The 24,978-nt window shown below is 43.4% G+C and overlaps 1 protein-coding gene across 3 annotated transcripts; it reads left to right on the forward strand.

Annotated features, from left to right (window-relative positions):
- Positions 1–2,242: 2,242 nt before the first annotated feature.
- Positions 2,243–23,989, forward strand: CTNNB1 (catenin beta 1). 3 transcript variants are annotated; one of them, XM_014248525.2, is made up of 16 exons: positions 2,244–2,518; positions 15,572–15,632; positions 15,961–16,244; positions 16,384–16,637; positions 16,728–16,966; positions 17,056–17,257; positions 17,585–17,729; positions 18,207–18,310; positions 18,395–18,733; positions 18,997–19,155; positions 20,055–20,174; positions 20,328–20,478; positions 20,568–20,689; positions 21,882–21,942; positions 22,701–22,921; positions 23,213–23,989. In XM_014248525.2, the coding sequence occupies exons 3-15, from the start codon at positions 16,025–16,027 to the stop codon at positions 22,907–22,909; spliced, it is 2,325 nt and encodes a 774-aa protein (XP_014104000.1). In that variant the 5' UTR covers positions 2,244–2,518; positions 15,572–15,632; positions 15,961–16,024; the 3' UTR covers positions 22,910–22,921; positions 23,213–23,989. The 3 variants fall into 3 exon arrangements, with proteins under 3 accessions (XP_014104001.1, XP_014104000.1, XP_005519091.1); XM_005519034.3 differs by having other exon boundaries at positions 2,245–2,518; positions 16,017–16,244; XM_014248526.2 differs by lacking the exon at positions 22,701–22,921 and having other exon boundaries at positions 2,243–2,518; positions 16,017–16,244.
- Positions 23,990–24,978: the final 989 nt, after the last annotated feature.

Here is a 24,978-nt window from a genome sequence, read left to right on the forward strand (position 1 = left end):
TATATAGTACCTTTGATCCAGGGATCTAAAAGGAGGGGTTTGTCAGTATTACTATTCCCATTTTACAGAGGGTGAAACTAAGGCAGAGCAGATTTTCTCAAGGTTGTAGAAGAAGGCAGCTGAGAAAGGAAGATGAACAAAGAAATTAACTCTTTCCCCCACACCCTTTCCCCTTTTTTTACTGCTCAAGCCAGTCTTCGGGAACACTTTCTCTGGCTCTTATCTTAAATTGGAATCAAATTTCTGGTGTCAAGAACAAGGTCTTTCCGCTCATAGCTGCATGCACCAAATAACTCCCCAGGAAGGTGATGAACACTCACAGCCCACTGGCCTGATCTGGCAGAATTTTCTTTGTCGGCTCTTGCCAACAGCTGCCCTCATTCTTGCCCTTCTTTTGACCATTGTCAAAATGGGCAACTGTCCTAAGAGAAAACAGCATGACGAGGAAAGCTGCATTTCTCTATTCTCCAGCTTCAGGGTTGTCCAAGTGGCATTTCTTTTCCTTACTAGTGCTCACCAAAAGTTGCCCACAGCAGAGGGAGGCTGGTGGGTGGATGATTGCTACACACTACAATGGCAGGGGTAGTTGGGAGGGAAACAGGATTTTTTATACCACCGTTGCCTTTCCAATGTCATATGAGTAGTGACAGCTAACCCACCCTTGGAACTTCTCTCCTGCACTCGCCCCATTGGCAGTTCCACCTTGTCTCTTGTATGCAGCAAGCCTTACATTATCCTCCCAGCAAACCCCCAGCCCAGGAGCAGTCCCGTTTTAAAAAGCTCCAAATTCAAAAGAAAGCAGCTTACGTGAAAATCAAGAAGCACTGTGAAAGAAGTTCCTTTAGTCTAAGGCTACATGGGAGTGAATAAATCAAAGGGGAAAAAACCAAACCTTTAAGTGCGACTTCCTAAGTAGAAACTTAGAGCCTGTTTAAAACAGGATTGTCAACGGGAAAAAGCAGGCATAAAGATGCAAACCGCGCATCTCCCCGCTGCAAGAACTGCAGAAACTGGAGTTTGGTGGGGGACAAGAGGCTGCAAGAAGCAAAACAAGAATTAAATCTCCCACATCAGCGCCCGCCAAAGCAAACTTATACTGCGGGAACAAGACAATATCAATTTTTCGCTGGCAACGGATGTTTTCCACAGCCACGTTGGTATATACGGTCCTTGTTTCATGTGGAGGGAGGTGTGAATGTATTTTTCCCTCCCGGTATGTTAAACACAGACTTTGCCAGTGCAAGACGGTGCAGGCAAAAAGTCTGTAAAACATCCTGCTGTGCAAGCCCGAGCACGCCGAGAAGAGGCCGCCACGGACGTGCCTTCACACGCCGCCGCGAAAAAACCTTGTGCAATTCGTATTTTCCTGTTTTTTACCACTCGCTAAAGAAGCGAGGGGCGGGCGGGGAGGAGGTGGGGGGAAGTTCGCTTCTCCCATTAAAAAAATAAAAAAAATTAAAAATTGCATAACGAGATACTTTCTTTGGCAACTGCTTCCTGACAAATATTTACAGGGGCAGAGCGGGAGCGCGTTTCCGCCGACGTGAGCGGGGCCCGCCGCCACCTTCCCGGGCTCCCCCCCCGGGCTCCGGGATGAGCCCCGGGCCGGGCTCGGCGGCTCTGCCCCATCTCAGCGCCGGGGCCGATTTTTCCATACACTGCAGCCCGAGCGTCTCCCGCACTTCTTGGCGACGCGGACGTTTGGGAAGACGGAGTTTCGCTACAGTTGATGCCGTGCATTAAAAAAAAAAAATAATAAAAAAAAATTAAAACAATTAAAAACCCTAGGCGAAGAAACTCCAAATTAGACTGGGAGGGGGAAGGGAGTAGGAGAGAGTCACAATGGCCTTTTGCCCCCCACTCACCCCCTGTTCCCTTCCCAAAGCGGGACCCCGGGCTGATCCCCTCAGTCGCATCCCCTCCCTCGCCGCCTCTACACCGCTCAGGACGGCAGCAACTTCGTTCCCGAGCCGGAAACTCGGATCCTTCTTTCCCACCTCCGGAATAAGGTGTCTCCACCGTACTCCCCCTGCCCCGGCCCTGCCCAGCCCGGCACGGCCCTGCCCAGCCCGGCACGGCCTCCTCCCCCCACCTCGTGCCGCTTCCCCGCTCCCTGTCTCCCTCCGCCCTGGGAGCCGGGCACTATTTCTCCTCCTCCCTCTGCCTGCCCTGAGCGCCGGGCGCCTATGGAATGCCGCGCGCGGGGCCCGGCCGCGGCGGCAGGATACACAGCCGGGCCCGGCGCTCGCTATAAGAACCTCCTTGTGAGCGACGCCATTTTAAGCCTCTCGCTCGGTTCGGCGCTGGGAGCAGCGGCGGCGGCGCTCGGGGGACACAAACACCGCCGCCCCGTACGGTCGCCACCCGGGAGCCAGCGGCGGGGGCACCGCCGTGAGAGAGGAGGAGTAGGAGGCGGCGGAGGAGTGGGAACAAGGAAGAAAAGACGGACCGGACCGGGATCGCCCGGGCAGCAGCAGCCGGAGCCCGGGGGGACCCTGCGCTCTCTCCTCCTTCCAACGTTAGTGTCGCTTTCTTCGGCGGGAACTTGGGGTAAAGCGGGGCCGGGCCCCCCCCCCGCGGCCGTGAGGGGGTCCAGGGTGTGCCCGGCGGGAAGGACGGGGCTGGGGGAGGGGGGGAGCGGGGGTGGGAGAGAGGTGGGGGGGCAGGAAAGGAAGAGAAAGAGAGAGAGGGCTCTTGTTTTTGGGAGGTCCGGACAGCTGCGTGGCTGCAGGAGCGGCAGCTGCAGCTCCCGAGGTGTCTCTTGGGAAGCTCGTCCTGGGGCGAGGGGGTGGCTGCTCGGGTCTGCGGGAGAAGGCGAGTCCCTGCGCCCGGCTCTGCTCTCGTTTGCAGCAGAGCCCGGAGTACTTTAATGACCCTTTTTCATTATCGTTTTAAAGGTTCCTCCCCTTCCATTTTTAGGGAAGTACTAACTCGCCGGTGGGCTGCAGATCCCCTTTGGCGATAGGAGGGGGAAGAGAGCAGGGTACGGGTTTATTTGTACCGAATATAATTAATCACGGTCACTGCAGTCAGCGGGAGATAACTAATCTGTTGCCTTGTGGGGTTTCGGTCTTAGTGGCATTGCATATTTGCTGGAGAGGCTATGCTGCTCCTTCTGGATGCCGCCGAAATGAAGCTTCCCCGGAGCTGAGAGCAGTCAAATTAAGTTTTTTAACGCCCACCTTACCAGGGTGTTGTAGGGAATGCCTAGGGCTGCGGGCGGTGTGGGGGCTCCCACGCTGCGAGGAGAAGCGCCCGCTGCTTCCCGTGGCCGGCTGGGGGGACCACCGTGGCTCCCGCCTCCCAAAGTAAAGCGTTCCTGAGGTGTGGAGATCAACTTGCGGTTACTCCCAGAACTATCTAGGGCACTTACTTCTCTAGGAACAGGGTCTCCAGGTGTGTTTTGTGGTTTGTTGTTTTGTTGGTTTTGGTTTTGTTTGTCGTTTGTTTTTGTTTTGTTTTTTTAGCGAAGCTTAGTTCATCTCTATTGTGCATGATTAGCTGCTCCTAGCGCAGCAAGTTTTCTTAAATTTAGCAAGACCTTGAATTCTTCCCTAGTTAAAACTCGATGTAAGACGTTGGACAGTTTCTTTTTTGTATCTCTTCCCAAAAAGCTTCTCTGAAGATTATGCTTTCTGGACAGAAAGGACAGACTGTGTGAAGGTGCCACAGGCAACTTACTTGTGACTTTAGGAATAGCAGTGTTGATCTTTTTAATCAGCTACTTCTTGATCTTTTTCTCATGGAGCAGCCATTGTTCTGACACTCTGTATATTCCAGACATCTGTGGTCCTCCCATCCCCCAAAGTATGCAAGTGGTGAATGGAAAGAGGCTGGGCTGGTATGCTGAGGTCGACGGACGGAAATCAAGGAGGGGTTTTAGTAAAACAGGATCTTTATGTGCTGAAACTACAGTAAAAGCGAGGAGGAGAAAACTAGCTGAAAGAGTGTCGGGGTTTTCATGCTCCTAAGTTCAGGCGCACCAGACAGCAACTTCCCAGTTAGGATTTTGCTTTTGAATGACAAAAAGGTACTACTGCAAGGCTCCAAAAAAAAAGCCTAAGCGGCAAAACTTACTGGTGTGTATTGGCCCAAGTCATAATGTGAATTTCAGTACCTAATAGTCCAGGAACCTAATGTTGATCTTGCACTTTTTATAAAAAGGTGCTGACAGCTGCAGGTATGTGACTGCTGTGCGATTTGTCTAATGACTGGTACTGTTACAAATGAGGCTTAGGTATTCAGGCAAGAGTTTTAGGCTCTCTAAATTCAGCTGTTCAGTACAAAATTATATTGAGTGTCTTACTGTTTTGGGGTTGTTCTGAAGAAATGTCATATTTGCTCATCTGTTAGTTCCGATATTTTCTGTTTAGGGATAAAGTGGTATCCAGGGGAATATTCACTTTGGTCTGTATGGCTGATCATTTCACAAGGTCTGGAGGAGAAACAAGTAAAAATACCATGTTGGAAAGGACAGTGCTATGTGCTATAGTGTCTAGGAGGAAGGATTTAATATAGAGTAAAGCTTGATTTGAAAAATCAGTTCTTCAAATGCTGTGTTACAGCCTTATCAACCCAAGCTTCATTTTTCTTGCCTAAGCTATGTATAGATTGGGCTCTTTGCATGGACACACCAGCATTTTGCTCTGACTCTGGTGTGTCAGTAACTGGTTTACCAAACCTTGGCTGTGAAGCCTGGTTGCCCTTCAGACATGATTTCTTTCTGAAACATATGTCCACCTATCATGACTCTACATCTGAATTAGCATATTGAAATACTGTGTTCTGAAGAGTTAAACCTGAGGTTCAGGGGATGTTAAGGCAAGAGGTTAGTACTAGTGGTGTTCTGATTTTGCTGTTTTTCGGAGTAGAAAGGGAAATGGAAAGAACGGAGCAGGAAATGGGGCTTTTGGAGGCTTCTGTCTCAAACTGAAGTATGAATGTGCAGTCTGAAACTCCTGGACAATGATGTTTCGGCTGAGTATTGTCTAGTAGGCAGGTTAGTGTGCAAATACAGCAGTAACCAAAATCACTTACATTAATTCATAGTTAAACTGGTAACGCAGGGATTGTGGCGATCGTGCAGTTGCCTGCAGCAAAACTTGTTCTGTGGCTGTGGTAGCCTGCATACCATGGCAGGAAAATCAGGACTGACCTTACTTATCTTGAATATCATACTTCACAAAGTCTGATAAAACCTGTGAGAAACTCTGCAGGCAGCTGTGACTTGTTCCTGGGTCCTCAGAACGTGCACTTGCAAGCTCTGAGCCCAGTGCCTTGCTGGCTGACTGGGTGGGAGCCTAGAAATGGCAAACTCCTTGGCAGTAAATATTGTGTGTGACTCTTCTTGTCTCTTTAGGTTAAATTATTTTCCTGGCAGAGCAATATTTCTGATTTTCCTGTTAAACACCAATTGAATTGGCTAGACTTGCCAACATAAGGCAGCCTGACAATGGTTAACTTTTAATATCTGGTTTTGGCACTTGATTTCAAGGTAAAACTTATTGTGGTCTGTGATCAGGCTTTAGCCCAGGACAGTAATGTGTTAAACTGTGCTGCCACTGTGTAGCCTGTGCTGCTTCTCAGGATAAGAAAGGAGCCAGAAAAGTTGTTTCAGGTTTTAGGGTTTTGTGGCTTTTCTTTTTTCACTGACAGGTAGCTTCAAGTGCAAGGGTGCAAGGGAGAGAACTAATGGAAGACTAATTCTGGCATTTCTGTCTTTGTGGAACACAAAGATGAACAAACACAAGTGGATGAAGTAGGCAGGTGAAACATACCTGTAGCTCAGCCTGACCTCATGAGTCTGTTAACTCTGATGTGACAGCAAATTAATCCTGTGCTTTAGTTGCCTTGGGAAGTATGGATGCAAATATTACTTTACAGCAGAACTTTTTGTTCATGTTCCAAGTTGACTATAGGAAACAATGTACATTGGCTGGGTTGGTATTGCAGAAGTGAAGTGCTTGCTCTGTTACTTAACACTAAATTAACTTTGGAGCCTTGTTTGAGGGCTGATGTAGAAATGTGAAAGAGTTAATCTCATATTCTATGTTGTTGCATTTAAAAAGCAGTATGAGCTAGTTGGATTTTGCTGGAGTTGGCAAATGCACCGTGTGCACTGTACGTGTATTTGCTGGAACCAGCATTTCTGGGCTGACTTACTGTGCTAAATAGACTTGTATAAATTGGAGAAGTTTGCCAACTCTGCAGCAACTGTAGCAAGTAGTTCTGTATTGTCCTGGCAACAATTCAGGTGCCCTCCAGTGGCCAGAAATCTTAACTTCCTAAAGGTGCTGCTAAAAGCAGCTGCCTTGTCAGTTTCTCTTAATTAAGAGTGAGTTAAAGAAATATATTTTAGTGTCAGACTTCATTAGTGTGTTTGTTGTTTAAACAGTTCTTTTTGGAGTGTTGGTGTGCCTTATTGTAAATACAGAGTTATTCTGACGGACAAGCCACTTTCAGATTCATAAGTGTTTCGACAGTGTAATTATGACTAATCACTCCGGTTTCTTGAACTGTGGAGATTAATGTTTAGCATCCAAGTTCAGGGCTGACTATGTGGTTGCAGTCTGAGAAGAAACTGGATTATGGGTAGATACTTCTTCATTTGGAAGAGACATGGTCTGCTAAGTTGTTCGTGTATTGGTGTGGAAATGAGTGTTTCAAGTTAGGCACAAACAGGCCAGAAAGGTATTTCTGTAACAGTGTCTGTTATTAGTGATGTGCATGATTGTGGAACTGTTATTAGTGATGCACATGATAAATTACTGTGGAACCTTTGTCTTTTTGATACACAAAACTGTGTGAGCAGGGAAACTTGAGGGCTGGCAGTGGTTTTGTTCCTGAACTTTGAGTCTTAAATGAAATGTGGTGTAATTGTCTCAATTATCATAGGTTGCCTCTAAATGGTCACAATGGCAACTGTTGGTTTTTTTTTTATTTTTTTATTTTTTTTGTATGTGACTTGTTAAACCTAAAGAAGGAATTTTGATCCTGTCTACTGCCAGCTCTCTACTACAGTCATCTTTACTCAGTGATAAGTACGGGCACATGGAGCAAAAGCTGTAAACCATTGCATATTTATTATGGGAGTCCTGCTGGCAGACTAAACCTTGAATAGAAGCACTGGCTCATCCCTAACCAAGGAAGATGGGAGTATGCATAATGTAGTTATCTGTGTCCTGCAGATAGAAGGCAGGAGCTCTCTAAGCTGTGATAATAAAACTGCTGTCAATATTTTGACCAGCCATGAGGATACTCAATCTCAGTAAATACTGCACAAAGCCCTAGTGCGAAATGTGTGCCAGTGATCCCAAGATCTCAAATCCATTGTTGAACAGAAGTAACTTAGTAACTCTTTTGAGGTTACTTGTTTGTGGTGCTGGTGCTTAGTTGGTCAAAGTAATTGAGACATGACAGTAATAGGATTGATAATCTTGTTATGACTTAATGTGAGTTCATAAACTTGAAACTGTCTTACCAATCCTCTAATACTGAGCTCCAAACTGCTGTCAGAGGATTGATATGTACCTTATGTGAGGAAGTTCATTACTTTCGTTCTCAAGTTGGATGTGTAATACCAGAGTTGTATTTGAAACAGTTTTCACATCATAACATTTAAGATTATCATCAGCTCCCATCTTGGACAGTCAGGAGGGTACTTAGATGCTTGAGGTCTATTTTGCCAACTAATAAAGTAAAAGTTTTTGCTAGTGCTGTGGTTTACTTGTTGATGAAAAGCTCTCTTAAATCATTACATTTAAACATGACCTGATGATTTGTCAGCTTGAACACAGCTGCTGCTAATAGCTCTCAGAAATAACCAGAAGTTTCTAGAAAAGACAAATGATAGTGTTTTGTTCACAGATCCTGTTGGAAGCTGCTGGTATAGTTGCCCATAATTTTGAATGTAAAAGATTGGGTTGACAGACCTCTTGTAACTCCTGGATGTTCTCTAGGTAAAGGGCAAAATAACTGTGCTGTGGATCCAAACACTTTATTTCTGAAGTTACAAGATCCAGTGCTGTGAAATTTCAGCTCCTGCAGTATGATTTTAAGTAAGATTATGTGACTATGTGAAGAGGTGCTTTCTTTACATTGTATAGGATGTCCAGCCATGTGCCTCTGGCCAGCGTCAAGCAAAATTATGTAGGGGACAGCTGGTAAGAAATTATGGTGGTAAGTAACTGCTACCAAGTCCATTTAGACATGTGTGTCCCATCAGTCTGTAATTCTACCAGAGTTTCTCTGGAGTGTCTGTAGTGTGCATCTCCTTTCTTTCAAAAGGAGAACCTTTATATGATTGCCAGCTTCATGTTTGGGGAGGCTTCCTAGCAGGTTCTACAGTTTCAAAATTTGTCTTCTAGAATGATACTGTAGATCGGGGCCAGGATGAACTTTCTTATTTCTTTTTTAGTAACTTTCCTGATGTGCTTGTTCTGAATTTTCTTCCAGATTCTCATTGTTTTGTACATTAGTTATGAGGTATTTGTTGGCTGACAGTGGCTCTCAGACCACTGTTATATCTTGCTTTATTGAGAATTCTAATGAGTTGTTTTTAAAAGGGTACTTAAACCTTAGTACCTGTGAAGACCCTGATGAATTGCACAAGCTGTTAGTGCCTTCATGCTGTGTTAGTTGCTCAGAGCACAGCACTGACAGGGCTGCAGCTGGAAGAGACCCTCCCATCTGCCAGTGAAGTCTCCGACCTCCACTTCTGATACCTTTTGTAATCTGAACTGTCAGTCCTTGCAAAGTTGCTCTTCAGTGATTGACTAAAACTATCCACATTCTGGGTGGCTTTCTGTACTTTAGGTGAGCAAAACACCTAAAATTTGGCTCTTGCTGCACTTGTTATAGTCTCAAGTGCACTTGAAACTTAGGAGTTGTTGAACATTGCAAGTTGGGTAGGAAGTATGATTGTTTACTAGTCTTTCTCTTTTAGGAGGAAAGGTAGAACAGGTGAGGTTCTTGTCATATCAGAACACTGTAGTGCTCCAGAGGTGAAGTGTGGCAGGCTGGAGCTTTACAGCTGTTGGAAAGTTCTTGTGGTCCCTTTCCCTCCGCTGTCACATTTGCTCAAGACTGTATTGACTCCAAAACAAGCGTCAAGTTTTTTGAGATGTGTAACCTAAGTCTTTCCTTCACTAGACATTTTTTGAGGACTATGTTCTCTTTTTAAATACAGTTAACCCAGTGTTTAAATCTAGTCAAGGCTACTTGCAGACTGCCTGCATTTCAGTTCCATCAAGCAGTTGTAATCGACTTGGAGAAGTCTAGCAAGAAAGAAACATTTACATGTTGTTTGCCTTAGCCAATGGGCATGTGAATAGAAACTCTGTTCTGTACTCTTGGTCTTAGATTGCTGACATAACTGAAAATAGAGAGGCAACATGTTATTTTGTGTGTGGCATGAAGTGAACTCTTAAAAAGAACACTTAAAAAAGCTAGTGTAGGGAGGTTTTTCTGCCTTTGTTACAGAAAGCAATTTTTAGATAATTTCTAGTGCAGAAGACAAAGGCTGAGAAGCCAGAACAACTGATGTAATAGCAATCTGGGATGCCTGAAGGAAAAAGGAAATAATGAATTGGAAATGAAGCAACGAAGAAGAGTGGCTGAAATAGAGCTGACTTGCAGTGGGCATGGGCAGATCTGCACCCCTCTCCCACTTTAAATCTGTGGATTATTTGACCTAGTTAGTTGCTTCTTCCAGCATGTCTGAAGGATGTTTAAGGCTTGGAAATTGGAACCTTTTAACCATTGAGGTCAGTAAAGCAGATATTCAGATTTCTTAATTGCCTGAAGCTTGTTAGGAAAAGCAAACCTTAGACTTTCAGTCTTAAGAATTATTAAGAGAATTTAAAGACGATTTTAGCACTATTGCATATTCTGGGTTCAGAGTCAAATTTATTATGATCTGATTAGCTAAATACTAATAACACTATCTAATACTTCACCAAGCAAGAATAGCTTAGTGGTTGGAGGGAACGATGCGAAGTAACAAATGTTGATTGGAGAAGACCAGAGCAATTTTGCCACAAGGTTAAGTTTAAATGAGTTTGTTCAGTTGCAGTCCAGGATCAGTGAGATGGATTTCAGTGTGGGGCTGTGGCATTCAGGTCAAGATTACTGGTAGCTTGGAGTTTTCAATGGAACTTCTGAAATAGTTCAAGTTGCTACATCTTGGCACAGCACTTAAACAGTAATCCTGCTTCATATCTTGCCATGGTGCTTCTTCTGAAGTAGCAGAGAAGGTTATGGATGAATGTTAATACCATGTACCCCCAAAAAAGACATAGAAAAGTTTTAAAGCTGTGAAAGCATATAGTTATTTTTTTTTTCCTTTTAGAGGAAAAAGACTGCATGGTTTGAATTGTTTCCCTTTGATATTACATACTGTCTAAAATTCTTTCACTAGGTTAAGGTGTCCTGTCATAAGCCATCTGAAGACATTTTTACATAATATTAAAAATCACCCTGTTAAAAGCAGAAGGAAGCCTGACATTAATATAAAATACATGAAGGTTTATACTGCTGTTCCTAGTACTGGTAATAAGGTAAACCTTCATTTTTCTATCTCTAAAAATATCAAGGTGGTGCTTTGCCTTGTTTGATACGATAGTTTACAGCCCATAACCATTATTCAAGGGCCACTTTGCAGTGAGTTTCATAGTGGCTTTTGCCCATTCAAGTCCTTAAAGCAGTGGTGTGCAGAAGTCAGTATTGGTGGGTGACTAATTTGCCAAATGTAAAGGCCTTCTAATATTTGCATATAACTAACTTCAAAAGAATCTACACTCACTGTATGTGGCTATTTCTTTTAGAGGGGATGAGGTGGCTGAGGACTGCAAATGCTACTTTTTGAGACAGATTATGGGAATGCCCTTCAGTATTTGTTTACTGGATGTGGAAATGTATTTCAGGAAGACTGTTGTTTGTAATCCTCTATGGTATCTTTGTACAAGAAAAATAAATCTTTTAAAAATGCAGTCTTCAGAGTGAAATTCAAGCACGTTCTGTACCTATTTTCAAATAAAGTATCTTCTGTTCATTTTTTACAAAAAATTGTAAACCCCAGCTGTCATTCCTTCCACAAGCTTCTAACATTCCTTAAAACACACATGACCAAAACTGTCCTTGCAGGGCTTCTTACCAGTCTTATAGAAAGCATCTGGTACATGAAGAACCTCCAAAATTACTTACAAAGGTACTTTTACCAGAGCTCAGTAAAGCCAGATAAAAATTCTTCTGTTTTCTTTAGAACCTGCAGAATGGGTATGGGAGGAAAGAACTTTATTCACATTTGGATAAGGAATAATTAGAAGTTTACAACAGTTTGGATCATGTCTTCATAAGGCGAAGATCAGTAGAAGTAGGTCCTGTCTGTTGCAAATGTTTGTATCTGGGGCTTAGGTTAGATCAAAAATTGCCTAGAGACAGTTCAGCCACTCCTGCCTAAAGTGCTTTTATACCATAAAAGCTTTTTTCCTGATGTTTCCACATCAACATCCAGTATTGTCTTACTTGGATGATTCTTCTTCCCCCACATTTTGTTTTCTAGACAACAGGCTATCAAATTCCAGGGAAAGATTAAAGAGTCGTTTTGTTGTGATTTGTTGTCTAATTTCTTAATTGGATATATTTTCCAAATTCCCAACTTGAAAATGAAGGTTAATTAGGAAGCTTCTGCTATATTAAGAACTGAAATATAAGGACTTGGGTCATAGAAATGAGTGCTCTCTGGTGTTACTAGCTGTGGAACGGCTGTTGCCTGTATATTTTGGCTATGGATTTTTGTAAAGCTGATATACAGGTAACAACATTGGCAAGCAGCTAAGACCAGTTAAAAAATCAGACCTAAAGGATGCTTTCAGTAACACCTTGGGAATGGTTGCAATGACTTCAGAGCACGTGGAGAAAAAGTATTTTTCACTACAGATATTTTTCTTCCCTTGTGTGTAGGTGATACACATTTTTAACTGCTGTGACTGTCAGACAATGATCTACTTCTTCTGTGTAAGCAAATGTATCATTCAGAACTGGTAGTTTTAAGATCCAGGTGCTTGGCCTGTCCCAGATGACACAAAGAACAGGATAACAGGGTCAGGAGGGGTGTGCAGTAATTCATAGTGTTTGGATGGATCAGTCTGGATTTCTCATGCAAGTTTTAATAACATACTGCTCTCAAAGGATTTATGGCAGACTTTGACTTGCTTTCTAAGAGTAGCAGGGGTGGAGAGGGAACTGCTTATCAGATCACTCAGGTGTAATTTGGGTCAATCTTAAAGAAAAGAATTGTTCAGATTTCAGAGTTACTGTAGGCTTGTTGACTTTCTTGGTGTATGCCTAACTATTCATCAGAATCAGAAATGAATAAAAACACATGATCAGAAATAATACTTTTACCCCTTTTGAAAATCAAGAAAATTGAATTGTCTTCTATAGTAATTAGAAATTATTAGCTCATGTGCCTTCTAAGCTTGCAGCTGCTATGTAATACAGCCTAGTGTGAGGTCTTGAATTGCTCTTTGTGTGACTTGTTTAATATGTGGTCTAAAAAGCCCCAGCCTTCATTTAAACCCAAAGCTGCTGATGCTTGCTAAGCAAGTGGATAGTCTCATGGTGCTGGAGGAGTTTTTTGAGAAGAGTTGAGTCCCAAAGCTCCTAGCAATATATTTATGTGAACTGGATAAGACAATATTTATCAGAATTGCCACTTCTGAGTGCCTGCTAGCCTTCAAAAATTGCAGAGCAATAGCTTGCAGCTATGCTCAGGTTTGTTTGTAAAGTGTACTGAGGCCTTCTGTCTCTTCCTGATGGTTGGGATATGTTTGGCTAACCTTGTACTGATCCAGTTTGTCAAGAAAACAAGCAGCACAAATGTTTGTACCTAGCCTGGTGGTGTCACTCCCTTTGTAAGTGTGTTAACCCCGAGAGTGACAAATGGGAAGACAAAGTCAGCAGCTTGCTTGGACTCAGTTTACCCCTTTGGAAAACTAGAAAAGAATGTGAAGGAAAAGATGAGAGACTGTTTAAGTGCAGAAAACCTAAAACCAAACCCTGGCTACTTTTGTTTGGCAGTTAGTTGAACTTTTAGGATTAAACCAAATTCTTCATCTAAATAATAATAAAAACCTACCACGAATTGCTGGGGGGCAGATCAGGATGTTGGAACTTGCAGATGCAGCTAGTATGCTGATCAAGGGTCAGCATTCCAAAGACTGAATGTCTGACTGGTAATGCATTTCTGAACACTTAGTATTCTTCACTGCTATTTTTTAGATGTTCATTGGTGTTGTTTTGGAACAGTGCTGCTGTTCAGTGGCTACTCTGGTCTGTTGGATTTTACCTCATGGTAGAGCTGCTCTTCTGATCTCTTCAGTCTGCTGAAATTGAAATACCAGTTTCAGAGTGCAGTTGCTTTAAACCAGTTGTCTTCATTGATGCAGAATTTAACAGTGGAGGAAAGTATAAATGCTTATCCCAAGCCCCTTATTGCATATGGAAATCTGAGTTTGTATTTGTCATCTCAAAGCATGGTCACTGGTCTTAACATAGTGGTAAATAAACCAGTCAACTTCAAAACCAGTTTGATGATCTTTTTTTCAGTGTAGTCCTGATGGGAGGTGATGGGAAAGTTTATTGTAAAAATGAATCTATTCTGTGCTAAGCATATTGAAAATTTCATATAGCAGCTAGAAATGCCAAATTTTTTATTGGAAGTATCACATCTGACTTAGAGTGAGGACTACAGGGAGCAAAGATACAAATCTTACTGCTGTTCCCTTCTTTCTGTTTGGAAGGTATTAATGGAACTCACAAAGTAATGTAGAAGACCTGTGAAGAGCTATCAAGTGTTTGTATAGGCACTTTCTCAACTTAGCTACTCATTAGAATTTTTTAATCAATGGTGAACTGACATGACAGCGTGACTTAAGTTTTTCTTTCCCCTTGCCACTACTACTCTCAAGCTCCTAACAGCATGTTAATTGTTGGAAGAATCCATGGGTAAGGGACTGGAAAAAGTGTCTGTATTTTCAGCACATCCTCTATGCCCATTGTCAAGAGCAGACTCTGAGTTGGCCAGTCTCTTCCAGACTGTGGAGAAGGACCAGTTCAGAGTTTCCAGCTGCACAGCAGGATGCTTATTGTATGTCGTGAAATGTCTTATATCAGCTTAATGCTGTTTATCTTCTGCAGATGCAGACCTACTGTCCATTTTAAAAAAACCAGGAAAGGGTTGCTGCCAAAAGTTGGGGAGTGCAGAGTCAGGACAAACAGCACTGGCATTTGTACAGCCAAGCAACAAGATTGCTCAGGAGCTGCTGGAGTATCTTGCAGCTGGCTCAGAGTCAGTGAAGTACAAATTTATCCCACCTATCCAGTGAGACTTTTAAAACTGCAGGCCTGCCCTCTGTTTAATTATAATTTTCAAAAAGGTGCTCGTGAAGGACACTTTTAAACTGGGAAATCTGTCTTTACACAAATCCAGGGTCAGGTGGACTTTGTTCTCCTGACGCAGCACTGCAGACCTGTCCTTTCAGGGATTAGTGTATTGCCTTTACTTCATCGTGCAGGAATGTTTTGGTCGGCACAGCTCTTAACACCTAACAGCACAGTGAAAGCTGATGGTTGCAAGGGATGGTTTTGCTCCCTGCACAAGCTACCACTACAAATGTTTGTGCTTGGCTGGCTCCCAGAATAAGGTGTCACCAGCTCTGTGCTGGAAACAGTGTGGGACTGTGGGGGAAAGGGGAGCAAATGACATAAGTGATCCATTGTGGAGCTGTAGCCTTGAGTCTCTATTTTTGGGTTATTGAAGAGACAAGTACAGATTTTTGGTACAAATACTTCCTAAGTGCTTGGTGACATTGAATGGAGATGCATACAGAAAATTTAGATAGGACACTTGATCAAGCCTTCTTGCCCCCAATTATCTTTGCTTTCTGTGCAAAAAATAAAGTGAGTTTGGTGACTCAATGTGTGTGCAAATTTTTAGTTTTAACTTCAAGGAAGAGTTTTTTGTAGGAAGAAACCTTTATTCTTATAGCACAGGAAGGGAAAGAAGGAGGATGTGCAGTTACAACTCTCCAGGTAGTCTTTGTGCAGGTTGCCTTACACGGTCATTTCAACTGTCCCCATGAAAATTCATGTAGCCCTGTATCAGACAGTTTTTCTAGTATCTTCTAAGTAGCTTATCTTCGAGGGAAATGAAGAAGTCTGACATTTAGCCATTGTCTTTGTGGCATCTCCAAACTCTGGAATTTAATGTCTGGACTTCATCTAATGCAAAGATAGAGTAAAAAATAGCTCTGTCATGGTCAGTCTTCAATTCTTGTTCTCTTGCAGTGCTGAGAGTATCTTACACATAACCTGACAGAAGTCTGGGTGATACACCATGTTCTTTTGCGTGTCTGTCCACGGGGGTTTGCTAATTAACATTTGAGGATACTCACTGTAGTGATGAAATGGCAAGATGTGCCAAGTCTTAGTTTGCAATTCCAGTGTTCTAATGTGAAATCCTGTCTTACTAGCTCTGATTATAATAAGTTCTAACCTTGCTCCTTTTTAGGATCTCTGAAAGGGTGCAAGAAAGAGTTCTGGGAGCATAATAAGGAACATGGCAACTCAAGGTACGTAATACATTACAATTTCTGTTACTAAAATCTGGAAGACTCCTTATCCCTCTCTGTTTAACTTCTCAGTCACTTAGATTGAATAACATCTGCTCTATTAGAGTAATTACTACCTTACACTGGAAATCAAACCTGCAGACAAATTTGTTGTAAGGTCAGGAGAGCCACAATAGCAATGATTGTTCAGGCTGTTCCTCAGGTTTACACGTCTGCATTGGTTCAACATAAAGCCTCAGTTTCAAGTTGCTGCTCACTTGCAGTACTGGGTTGAGGAAGTTGTTTATAACACTTTATTTTAATTTAAAATCTCTGTCATCTCTTGCAGGATTAATACATGCTGGAGTAATTTAACTAGACTTATTCACCAATGATTTCTTACAGCTGACTTGATGGAGCTGGATATGGCAATGGAGCCAGACAGAAAAGCAGCAGTCAGTCATTGGCAGCAGCAATCATATCTGGACTCTGGTATCCATTCTGGTGCCACAACAACTGCTCCCTCCTTGAGTGGCAAGGGAAATCCTGAAGAAGAAGATGTGGACACAACACAAGTGCTGTATGAGTGGGAGCAGGGATTCTCTCAGTCCTTCACCCAGGAGCAAGTTGCAGGTAAGGCCTTTTCTATCACACCAGTTTGCTTGGACATGCAGTTTAACAATACAGAAACCTAGCTACTCAATTACTGCCAGTATGGATGATGAGCGTTTTATTCCTAGTTTGAGGTTATTATGACTTGCCTTGTTTTCAGATATCGATGGCCAGTATGCAATGACTAGAGCTCAGAGGGTGCGTGCAGCTATGTTCCCTGAAACCCTGGATGAAGGAATGCAAATCCCATCCACACAGTTTGATGCAGCTCATCCAACTAATGTGCAACGCCTGGCTGAGCCATCCCAGATGTTAAAACATGCTGTTGTTAATTTGATAAACTACCAAGATGATGCTGAACTTGCAACTCGTGCAATCCCAGAACTGACCAAACTGTTGAATGATGAGGACCAGGTAAGTATTTTCTTTGCCTGGGTAAAGCTTGCTTTTGGGGCACGTTCAATGACCTTAAAACTGAAAGCTCTATTCAAACACTTGTGTTAGGTGGTGGTGAACAAGGCTGCAGTTATGGTTCATCAGCTGTCCAAAAAGGAAGCATCTCGCCACGCCATTATGAGATCTCCTCAGATGGTGTCTGCCATCGTACGTACCATGCAAAACACAAACGACGTGGAGACAGCCCGGTGTACTGCAGGGACACTACACAACCTCTCACATCACCGTGAAGGCTTGTTGGCCATCTTCAAATCAGGAGGCATCCCTGCTTTGGTTAAAATGCTGGGGTATGTGCACTACTACTATGAGGCAGTACTTGTGTTCTGCAGTTGGGTCTGCTAGGAGCAGGTACTCATGAGGATTTTACCTTCTTTAGGTCCCCAGTGGACTCTGTGCTGTTCTATGCCATAACAACTCTTCACAATCTCCTGTTACATCAGGAAGGAGCCAAGATGGCTGTCCGTCTCGCTGGTGGGCTGCAGAAAATGGTGGCCTTGCTCAACAAGACAAATGTCAAATTCTTGGCCATCACAACAGACTGCCTTCAGATTTTAGCATATGGCAATCAAGAAAGTAAGGTAGGTGTCTCTGGTGCTGAAGTAGTTAAAATGAGCAAGCTTGTGATGAATGGCCTGACAGTTCTTGTGTACTGAACTCCTGACTGAATCTTCAGCCACTGGCTTTTGTCAGTCAGTCCTGACCTTGTAAGAGGGGAGGGATACAGGAATTACCTTGCAGAAATGCTGCTGTGCTTATAGTGAGACTGTAAAACTTACAGTCCACATAAGCAGATGGGAATGTTTTTTTAGGGAACTGTAACTATGAGGGGTGTAAGCCAGCAACGTTTACTATCTGCTGACATGTGTAGGAAGTGACAGACAAATATTATTTTTGCTGTCTTTCAGCTGATTATTCTGGCAAGTGGTGGGCCCCAGGCTTTAGTAAACATAATGAGGACCTATACTTATGAGAAACTATTGTGGACCACAAGTAGGGTGCTGAAGGTGTTGTCAGTCTGCTCCAGCAACAAACCTGCTATTGTTGAGGCTGGTAAGTACACTGTACTCATGATAACTTAAAAATCTACATAGCGCTTTGGGATCAGTTAATTCCACCAAGAACAGCAACTGCCAGCATCAAAAAATGAACTTGGGCTGGTCCTTAAGTCCATAACCATGTTTGGAGGCCTTTAGTATACAGAAGTATAAAAGGGTGGCTGTTTTTAGTAACTCCACTGTTGTTAACTGGGTGATGTTAGGGGCTGAGTGTTGTCAGGATGCATCCCTGAGAATATGCACACATTTAAAAGGCCCAGTGTCACACAGGGAATTTCAGGGAGTTATTTTCCTATGTGAAGAAGGGCTAGGGCCCAGCCATACTGTGATATTAAGGACAAGAAGGATCCAAAAGCTTGCGGTATTTTGCACTCAGATGTCAAGGAGGAGAAGGACATGACTTCTCACAAGGTGAACATCAGAGTATAGTGTCAAATCTGAGTAACCATGTCAAATCTGTACCATCTTCCAGGTGGGATGCAAGCTTTGGGGCTCCACCTCACAGATCCAAGCCAGCGTCTTGTCCAGAACTGTCTCTGGACTCTGAGAAATCTGTCAGATGCTGCAACAAAGCAGGTAAAGGGCATGTCTGAGGGATCAAGAGCAAAAATCAACATAGTGGAAAAGAGGAATTAACTTTTCTTCCCTCTTTTTCTGCAGGAGGGCATGGAAGGCCTTCTAGGAACTCTAGTTCAGCTTTTAGGATCAGATGATATTAATGTTGTGACTTGTGCTGCTGGCATCCTTTCTAACCTTACCTGCAACAATTACAAGAACAAGATGATGGTATGCCAGGTTGGTGGCATCGAGGCTCTTGTGCGCACAGTTCTCCGGGCTGGAGACAGGGAAGACATCACAGAACCTGCGATTTGTGCGCTCCGTCACCTCACCAGCAGACACCAAGAAGCGGAGATGGCTCAAAACGCAGTTCGTCTCCATTATGGACTCCCAGTGGTGGTAAAGCTGTTGCACCCACCCTCACATTGGCCTTTGATCAAGGTAAATAATGGTTCAAAGCTGCCAGAGCTGAAAGTGAAAACTGTTGCTTTTTAAAATGTAATTTTGAAAGTGAAAGAATACTTTGTTTCCATGGTGTTGGGGATACACTTTGTCTGATGGAGAAATTGCTTCAGTTGAACAACTTAGTGTTTTCTCTTAGAGAACACAAGATGAACTGGTTAAAAAAAGAAGTCACTAACAGTAAGCACATCCCTCCTGCTCTTTTATTCGTGTTTATTTTATCACCTGTTCCTTAACTGCAGGCTACTGTTGGCTTGATCCGCAACCTGGCTCTGTGTCCTGCAAACCACGCCCCGCTGCGTGAACAAGGTGCTATTCCAAGACTAGTGCAGTTGCTGGTTAGAGCACACCAGGATACCCAGCGACGCACTTCCATGGGCGGGACACAACAGCAGTTCGTGGTGAGTGCCCTCCCCTGACACTGTATCTCTCAAACTTCTCTCCAACTCCTTGTTTGTCAGTGCACCTCAGCCCTGTAGTGCTTGGGCTAAAGAACTATTGTCCTATTTGCTCTAATTCACATTATTTAATGTGTGCTGATAACTCTGTCTTGGCAGACCTGAAATTTTTCGTAAATCAGAATGACAAAACTTTGGTTCTTATTTTAATAACCTCTTGAGCATTTAATTCTGAATATTAGAACTCACAGAAATTCTGGTACTGCCTACTCTGGCAAGCCAAGTACTTGTCTACCAAGAAACCAGAATTCCCTCCTTCTTCTCAGAAGAATAGGGGTTTAAGAATGCTATCACAGCTTATTGCACATTTGCAAGGGTGCTTAGAGCTGTAAAAGTACTAAGAAGTTGTGTAGGCTCCATACTTGTAACCTCTTTGGGTTCCAGGTCAGTGTGACAAGATCAGTCTCAATTTGATTATTTTTATCCTGTTAAACACATTAACAAAGGGGGGTTTGCTTAGCACAGCAAATGGAAACAGCATCTACTGGTACAAGAGTTAATGTAATTAACATATAACTAATAATGTAGTTAATTCATGCAGAGGCAGGAAGGGACTGCCAGGCTAATCCAGGTTGTAGAAAAAGAGATGGTGTTATCAGAGGGGAAGTTCATAATAAAAATCATTCACAGAGGCAGTCCACTGGAATACTTCACGTACTGAAATTGGGTGGGTAAACTGGGTTGACTCACAGTTGGGATTTTAAGTTTGAAGGCCAGCAGTTAGGAGAAGGGGGATGAGTTTGGTTGATTCGTTGAAACTGCTGATTGGGTTTTTGACAATCACTTAAGAAGAGAGCATACAATATCTCAAATTAAAAAATGCCTTTTCTCTCCCTAACTAGGAGGGTGTGCGTATGGAAGAAATAGTCGAGGGCTGCACTGGAGCCCTGCACATTCTTGCACGTGATGTTCATAATCGAATCGTAATCAGGGGTCTAAATACCATTCCACTATTTGTGCAGGTAAGTGAGAGCTCAAGACAGCACTACAGTACATATCGGGAAAAGAAGTAAAACAGCTCTTGCACTTCCTGGATAGAACTCTATTAAGTCAGACTGTGCTGAAGAGCTCGTTTCAAGTGGAAGAGCTAAAGAACCCTTGTGTTTTGGTTGCAGTTGTTGTACTCTCCCATCGAGAATATCCAGAGAGTAGCTGCTGGCGTACTTTGTGAACTGGCTCAAGACAAGGAGGCAGCTGAAGCAATTGAAGCTGAAGGTGCAACTGCTCCTTTAACAGAATTGCTTCATTCTAGGAATGAGGGTGTTGGTAAGTGAACTTAAGGCTGGTTTTATACTTGTGTTAGAAGAGTTGATAGAAGTCTTGACCTCTACTAAAATCCCTCTTCCTTTTGGCAGCAACCTACGCAGCTGCAGTGCTGTTCAGAATGTCTGAGGACAAACCACAGGACTATAAGAAGCGACTTTCGGTTGAATTGACAAGCTCCCTGTTCCGGACCGAGCCAATGGCTTGGAACGAGGTGAGTTCTGTGATCTGTGTTAACAGTTCCCTGGGGAGAGCTCACTTCTGTGTTCTCCCTCCTTCCACCAGTGAAGTGTAGATGCCATCAGTGATGCAGGCCCAGCTTTACACTGCTGTGTAGTGGCTGTACCTTCTTTACTCTCTCTCTGTTCAGGTGCAGTGAACCTGTGGTAAGCAGCCTTCAAGCTGCTTTTTCCCTGGCAGGCAGGAATAGTCTGTTCTCTGCTGCTGCTGAAGTGTTAATGCTCATTATGCGTGCTAGTGTGCAATGCTGTATACAAGAACTTTGTACTTTTCTGTGTTGCTTGTCAAAACCTAATGAACTCTGGATGCAGAAATAGAAACATGAGTGATATGAGGGAAGCATAAATATAAAACATATCCTGTGAGGCTTCCATCAAGCCAACAATGCAGGATTAGTAATCTTGGGCTGGAAATGCAACTTGTTCTGAGAACTGAGATTTCAGACTTGAATATGTTTGCAGGCTCATTATCACGCATGGCTTTTTTTCATTTTTAATGGACTACACAGTAAATTGAGCTTGAAGTCAATCTCTGTGTATGGAATACAGGGAAGGCTTCACTCATTCTTTGTCTTCCCACAAGTTCTTAAGATTTGGGAGCCTAGCTTGTCTTGTCTTGTACGTATCTACTACATAAGGGGCAGTAACCTTTAATTTGTACTATTTTAGTGCTTACATTTCTGTTTTCCTGAAATCTGTATCTACCACAGGAATGCGTGGGGGGGAAAAGCTAAAATGGAATATCTCTTTGAGATTGGAGTTAGCCAATTGCTCTGCAGGCAGGCAGTTACTTCTGTAATTGAACAAATGGGAGAGGTTCCTTCAGAACTCTTAAAAGCTCTGTTGCTGGCTTGGGAATATCTGACTTGCAGGATCTGGACAGGTGTACCTGTGGAGTGTTCCTAGACCTGCCCCATCTTTTCCACTCTCAGACAGAATCCTCCTTCCAGTGATCTATGGATTCCTAAATCTGGCTATCACATGTTCAGTGCAGATAACTAGCTAAAAAGGCATTTCATGTTGACAGCAGTGCTGCAGTGCTCACTGCAGAGGAGTTGTTTAAAGAGGTTTGGGGCAAGCTTCACAGCTTCTTAAACCCAGAATTACTGGTGCTGGCTGAAAGACCTGATGTTAAAACTGTTTTGTAATTCTCTGTTGAACACACAGACAGCAGATCTCGGACTGGATATCGGTGCCCAGGGAGAGCCTCTTGGATACCGCCCAGATGGTACGTGTCTTCTGTTCGCCTTGACTAAACTTTCAATTGGATGAAGTCAAGTCATAGATTTTAAAGGAGAACTGAAAATGGGTGAAGAGTGAATTTACTCTTCAGCAAGGTATTGCAAACTGGCAGGAAAATGGGGAACTGCCAGTTAAAATAACTGGTTTCTGCAACACCACTGGCGCAGCACTGAAATGGGTGCCGTATGAACATGCAAAACCACTGTCTCTTGTCTGAGTCCTGTGGGAACACCTCCTGCTGAGCTGTTGTTTCCAGAAATCTTTTCCATTCCTTACAAATGGACTTGACAATTCCAATAGTGCAGTTTTTTTTTAAAAACAACAAAGCTGCTATTGAATGCGTTAGTCTGTAAGTGTCTATAGATTTGAGTGCAAGCCTATCCCTAAGGATTCTGAGCTATTTTTGACTAGGCTTACAGAAGCAAGTCCACAGTCTTGGAGCCTGGTTTTGCTGTAGTATTGTTGAGTTTTAGTACTGTTGATTGTGCAGACTAATGGCTTGGCTGGAATCTGCTCGTGCTTCTGACTGCAGTGTGCTTTGTCTGCAGAATCCTACTGGAAGGCTTTTCCGAATAATGGACTAGCTGTTAAGGGCAGGCACCAGATTGTGTTGAACTTGGCTGAACTAGAAAACAATTAGATGGCTACATGATCTCCTCACACACTGATACTTGCAGCTTCTGATGCATCTAACATCTGTTAACATTATGCTTTTTTTCCCTCTGCCACCTTTAACTTTCTTAGATCCTAGCTACCGTTCTTTCCACTCTGGCGGATACGGTCAGGATGCCTTGGGTATGGACCCTATGATGGAACATGAAATGGGTGGCCACCACCCTGGTGCTGACTACCCAGTTGATGGTCTGCCAGATCTTGGCCATGCCCAGGACCTTATGGATGGGCTGCCTCCAGGTGACAGTAATCAGTTGGCCTGGTTCGATACTGACCTGTAAATCATCCTTTAGGTAAGAAGCTCCAACCTTGAATTTAAAAACAAAACAAAAAGAGAAAAACAGCTGACTGGACTGAAGACTTGGTTGGCAGGGAGGGATTGGCTTGATTGGGTCCCAGTGTGCCAGAATAATGAATAAATGCTCTGGAAACAAACAATAAGCACACTCCAAACTGACTTCTGCCGTGAAGTGTGGAAGTAATTAACTGTAATGTCTTGTGCACCGGCTTCATGCAGTCTTCATGTGTTACAACCGCCCTTTACAACGTGGGAGCACTGACACCTGTGTTTTTTCTCTTTGCAGCTGTATCATCTGAGTGAACTTGCATTGATTGGCCTGTAGAGTTGCTGAGAGGGCTCGAGGGGTGGGCTAGTATCTCAGAAAGTGCCTGACACACTAACCAAGCTGAGTTTCCTATGGGAACAATTGAAGTAAACTTTTTGTTCTGGTCCTTTTTGGTCGAGGAGTAATAATACAAATGGATTTTGGGAGTGATTCAAGAAACGAAGAATGCACAAGAATGAATTGCAAGATGGAATTTATCAAACCCTAGCCTTGCTTGTTAAAAATTTATTATTTTTTTTAAATCTCTGTAATGGTACTGACCTTGCTTGCTTTGGAAGTAGCCTTTCTTTTTGCAGTAATTGTTGTTAGTTTTTTTTTAAAAGTCTCTTGTAGTATTAAGTTATAGTGAATATGCTACAGCAGTTTCTAATTTTTAAGGATTGAGTAAAGGTGTAGAACACTAATTCATAATCGCTCTAACTGTATTCTGAATAAAGTGTAACATTGTGTAGCCTTTTTGTATAAAAAAACTAGACAAATAGAAATGGTCCAATTAGTTTCCTTTTTAATATGCTTAAAATAAGCAGGTGGATCTATTTCATGTTTTTGATCAAAAACTTTATCTGGGATATGTCTGGGTAGGGGCCAGTAAGAACTGTTTATTTGGAACCTTGTATTGGACAGTTTACCAGTTGCCTTTTATCCCAAAGTTATTGTAGCCTGCTGTGATACAGATGCTTCATGAGAAAAATGCAGTTATAAAATGGTTCAAAATTAAAGTAAACTTTTAATTCATTCTGTGTCAAATTATTTCAGATCACAAAATATATTTTTGTGTTAAGAAATAGTCTGGGACTTGCACAACCACTTTAGTGGAGGGAGCCAAGAATAATTAACTCTTTGATCCCACTATGGAACAGTTACCCTTCATAGCCTGGAGGTTTCCTGCTGCAGTCCTCTGTGGCACCAGCCTGCCCCTGCTTTGCGTTGGCAGGTTCCTCAGCATGGCCAGATGTGAGGCAGCTCCACTTTGTGCTAGGTCTGCCAGCCCCACATCTCCCTGGGCTTCACAAAGGGCGAGCAGCCTCTTGCCTCCGTTCCCCTCAGAGGTGCCCAACAATAAGGGTCAGTGAAAGAGCCCTTGCCCACAAGCTCTCAGCTGGGTCAGAGCCTTTTTTAGGTGTCCTCAGTGTTCAGCTGCCGTGTGAGACGAAACCTGTGTGTAACTGGCTTCCCTTGCGGCAGCACCCGTGTGACTGCAAGGGGCCAAAGTGGTTCTGAGACTGCTGGCTCAGGCTGCACATGTGCACCGTGCAGCTGTCACCAGCTCTGTGGGAACAGCACTCCCAGGCACTTCCAGTGCAGGCAGCAGTTTGCCAGCAGGAGATCAGAGCAGGCCTTGGCTACAGAGGCTCCTCGCTCAAGATGCTGAAAGCTGAAGGGAGCCACACCAGCCAGCTTCCCCTTCTGCTGCAGAGGGAGAGGGCTCACACCAGGAATTCAACTTTGTTCCTCTCAGCCACACTTGGCTACTTGCCTTTTACTGTAAAACTACACCAAATAATAGCCAGCACTTAACTTTTCCCTGTTGCTAATAACTCCAGCTGTCAAGCTATGAAAGATAATGGTATTTGAAGTAATGTAAGAAAACAATTCCTGTAAGACACAAAAGGTGAAATCTGTTTACCTGGGGCTGTTTGCTTGTATGCACATACTCTGGGTAACGGGGCTGTCCAAGAAAAGGGGTGTAGCAGCAGCTCTCACAGGCACCTATGCTTGGTGGG

Source organism: Pseudopodoces humilis, chromosome 1 (assembly GCF_049639895.1).
Source record: "Pseudopodoces humilis isolate 2021_Gansu_Grassland_sample_001 chromosome 1, ASM4963989v1, whole genome shotgun sequence".
NCBI classification, from domain to species: Eukaryota; Metazoa; Chordata; class Aves; order Passeriformes; family Paridae; genus Pseudopodoces; species Pseudopodoces humilis.

Coding starts and splice junctions, on each gene's coding strand:
- CTNNB1 (XM_005519034.3), top strand. Junction 17,730..18,206: donor ACCTGCTATTGTTGAGGCTG/GTAAGTACACTG, acceptor ACCATCTTCCAG/GTGGGATGCAAGCTTTGGGG. Junction 18,734..18,996: donor CACATTGGCCTTTGATCAAG/GTAAATAATGGT, acceptor CCTTAACTGCAG/GCTACTGTTGGCTTGATCCG.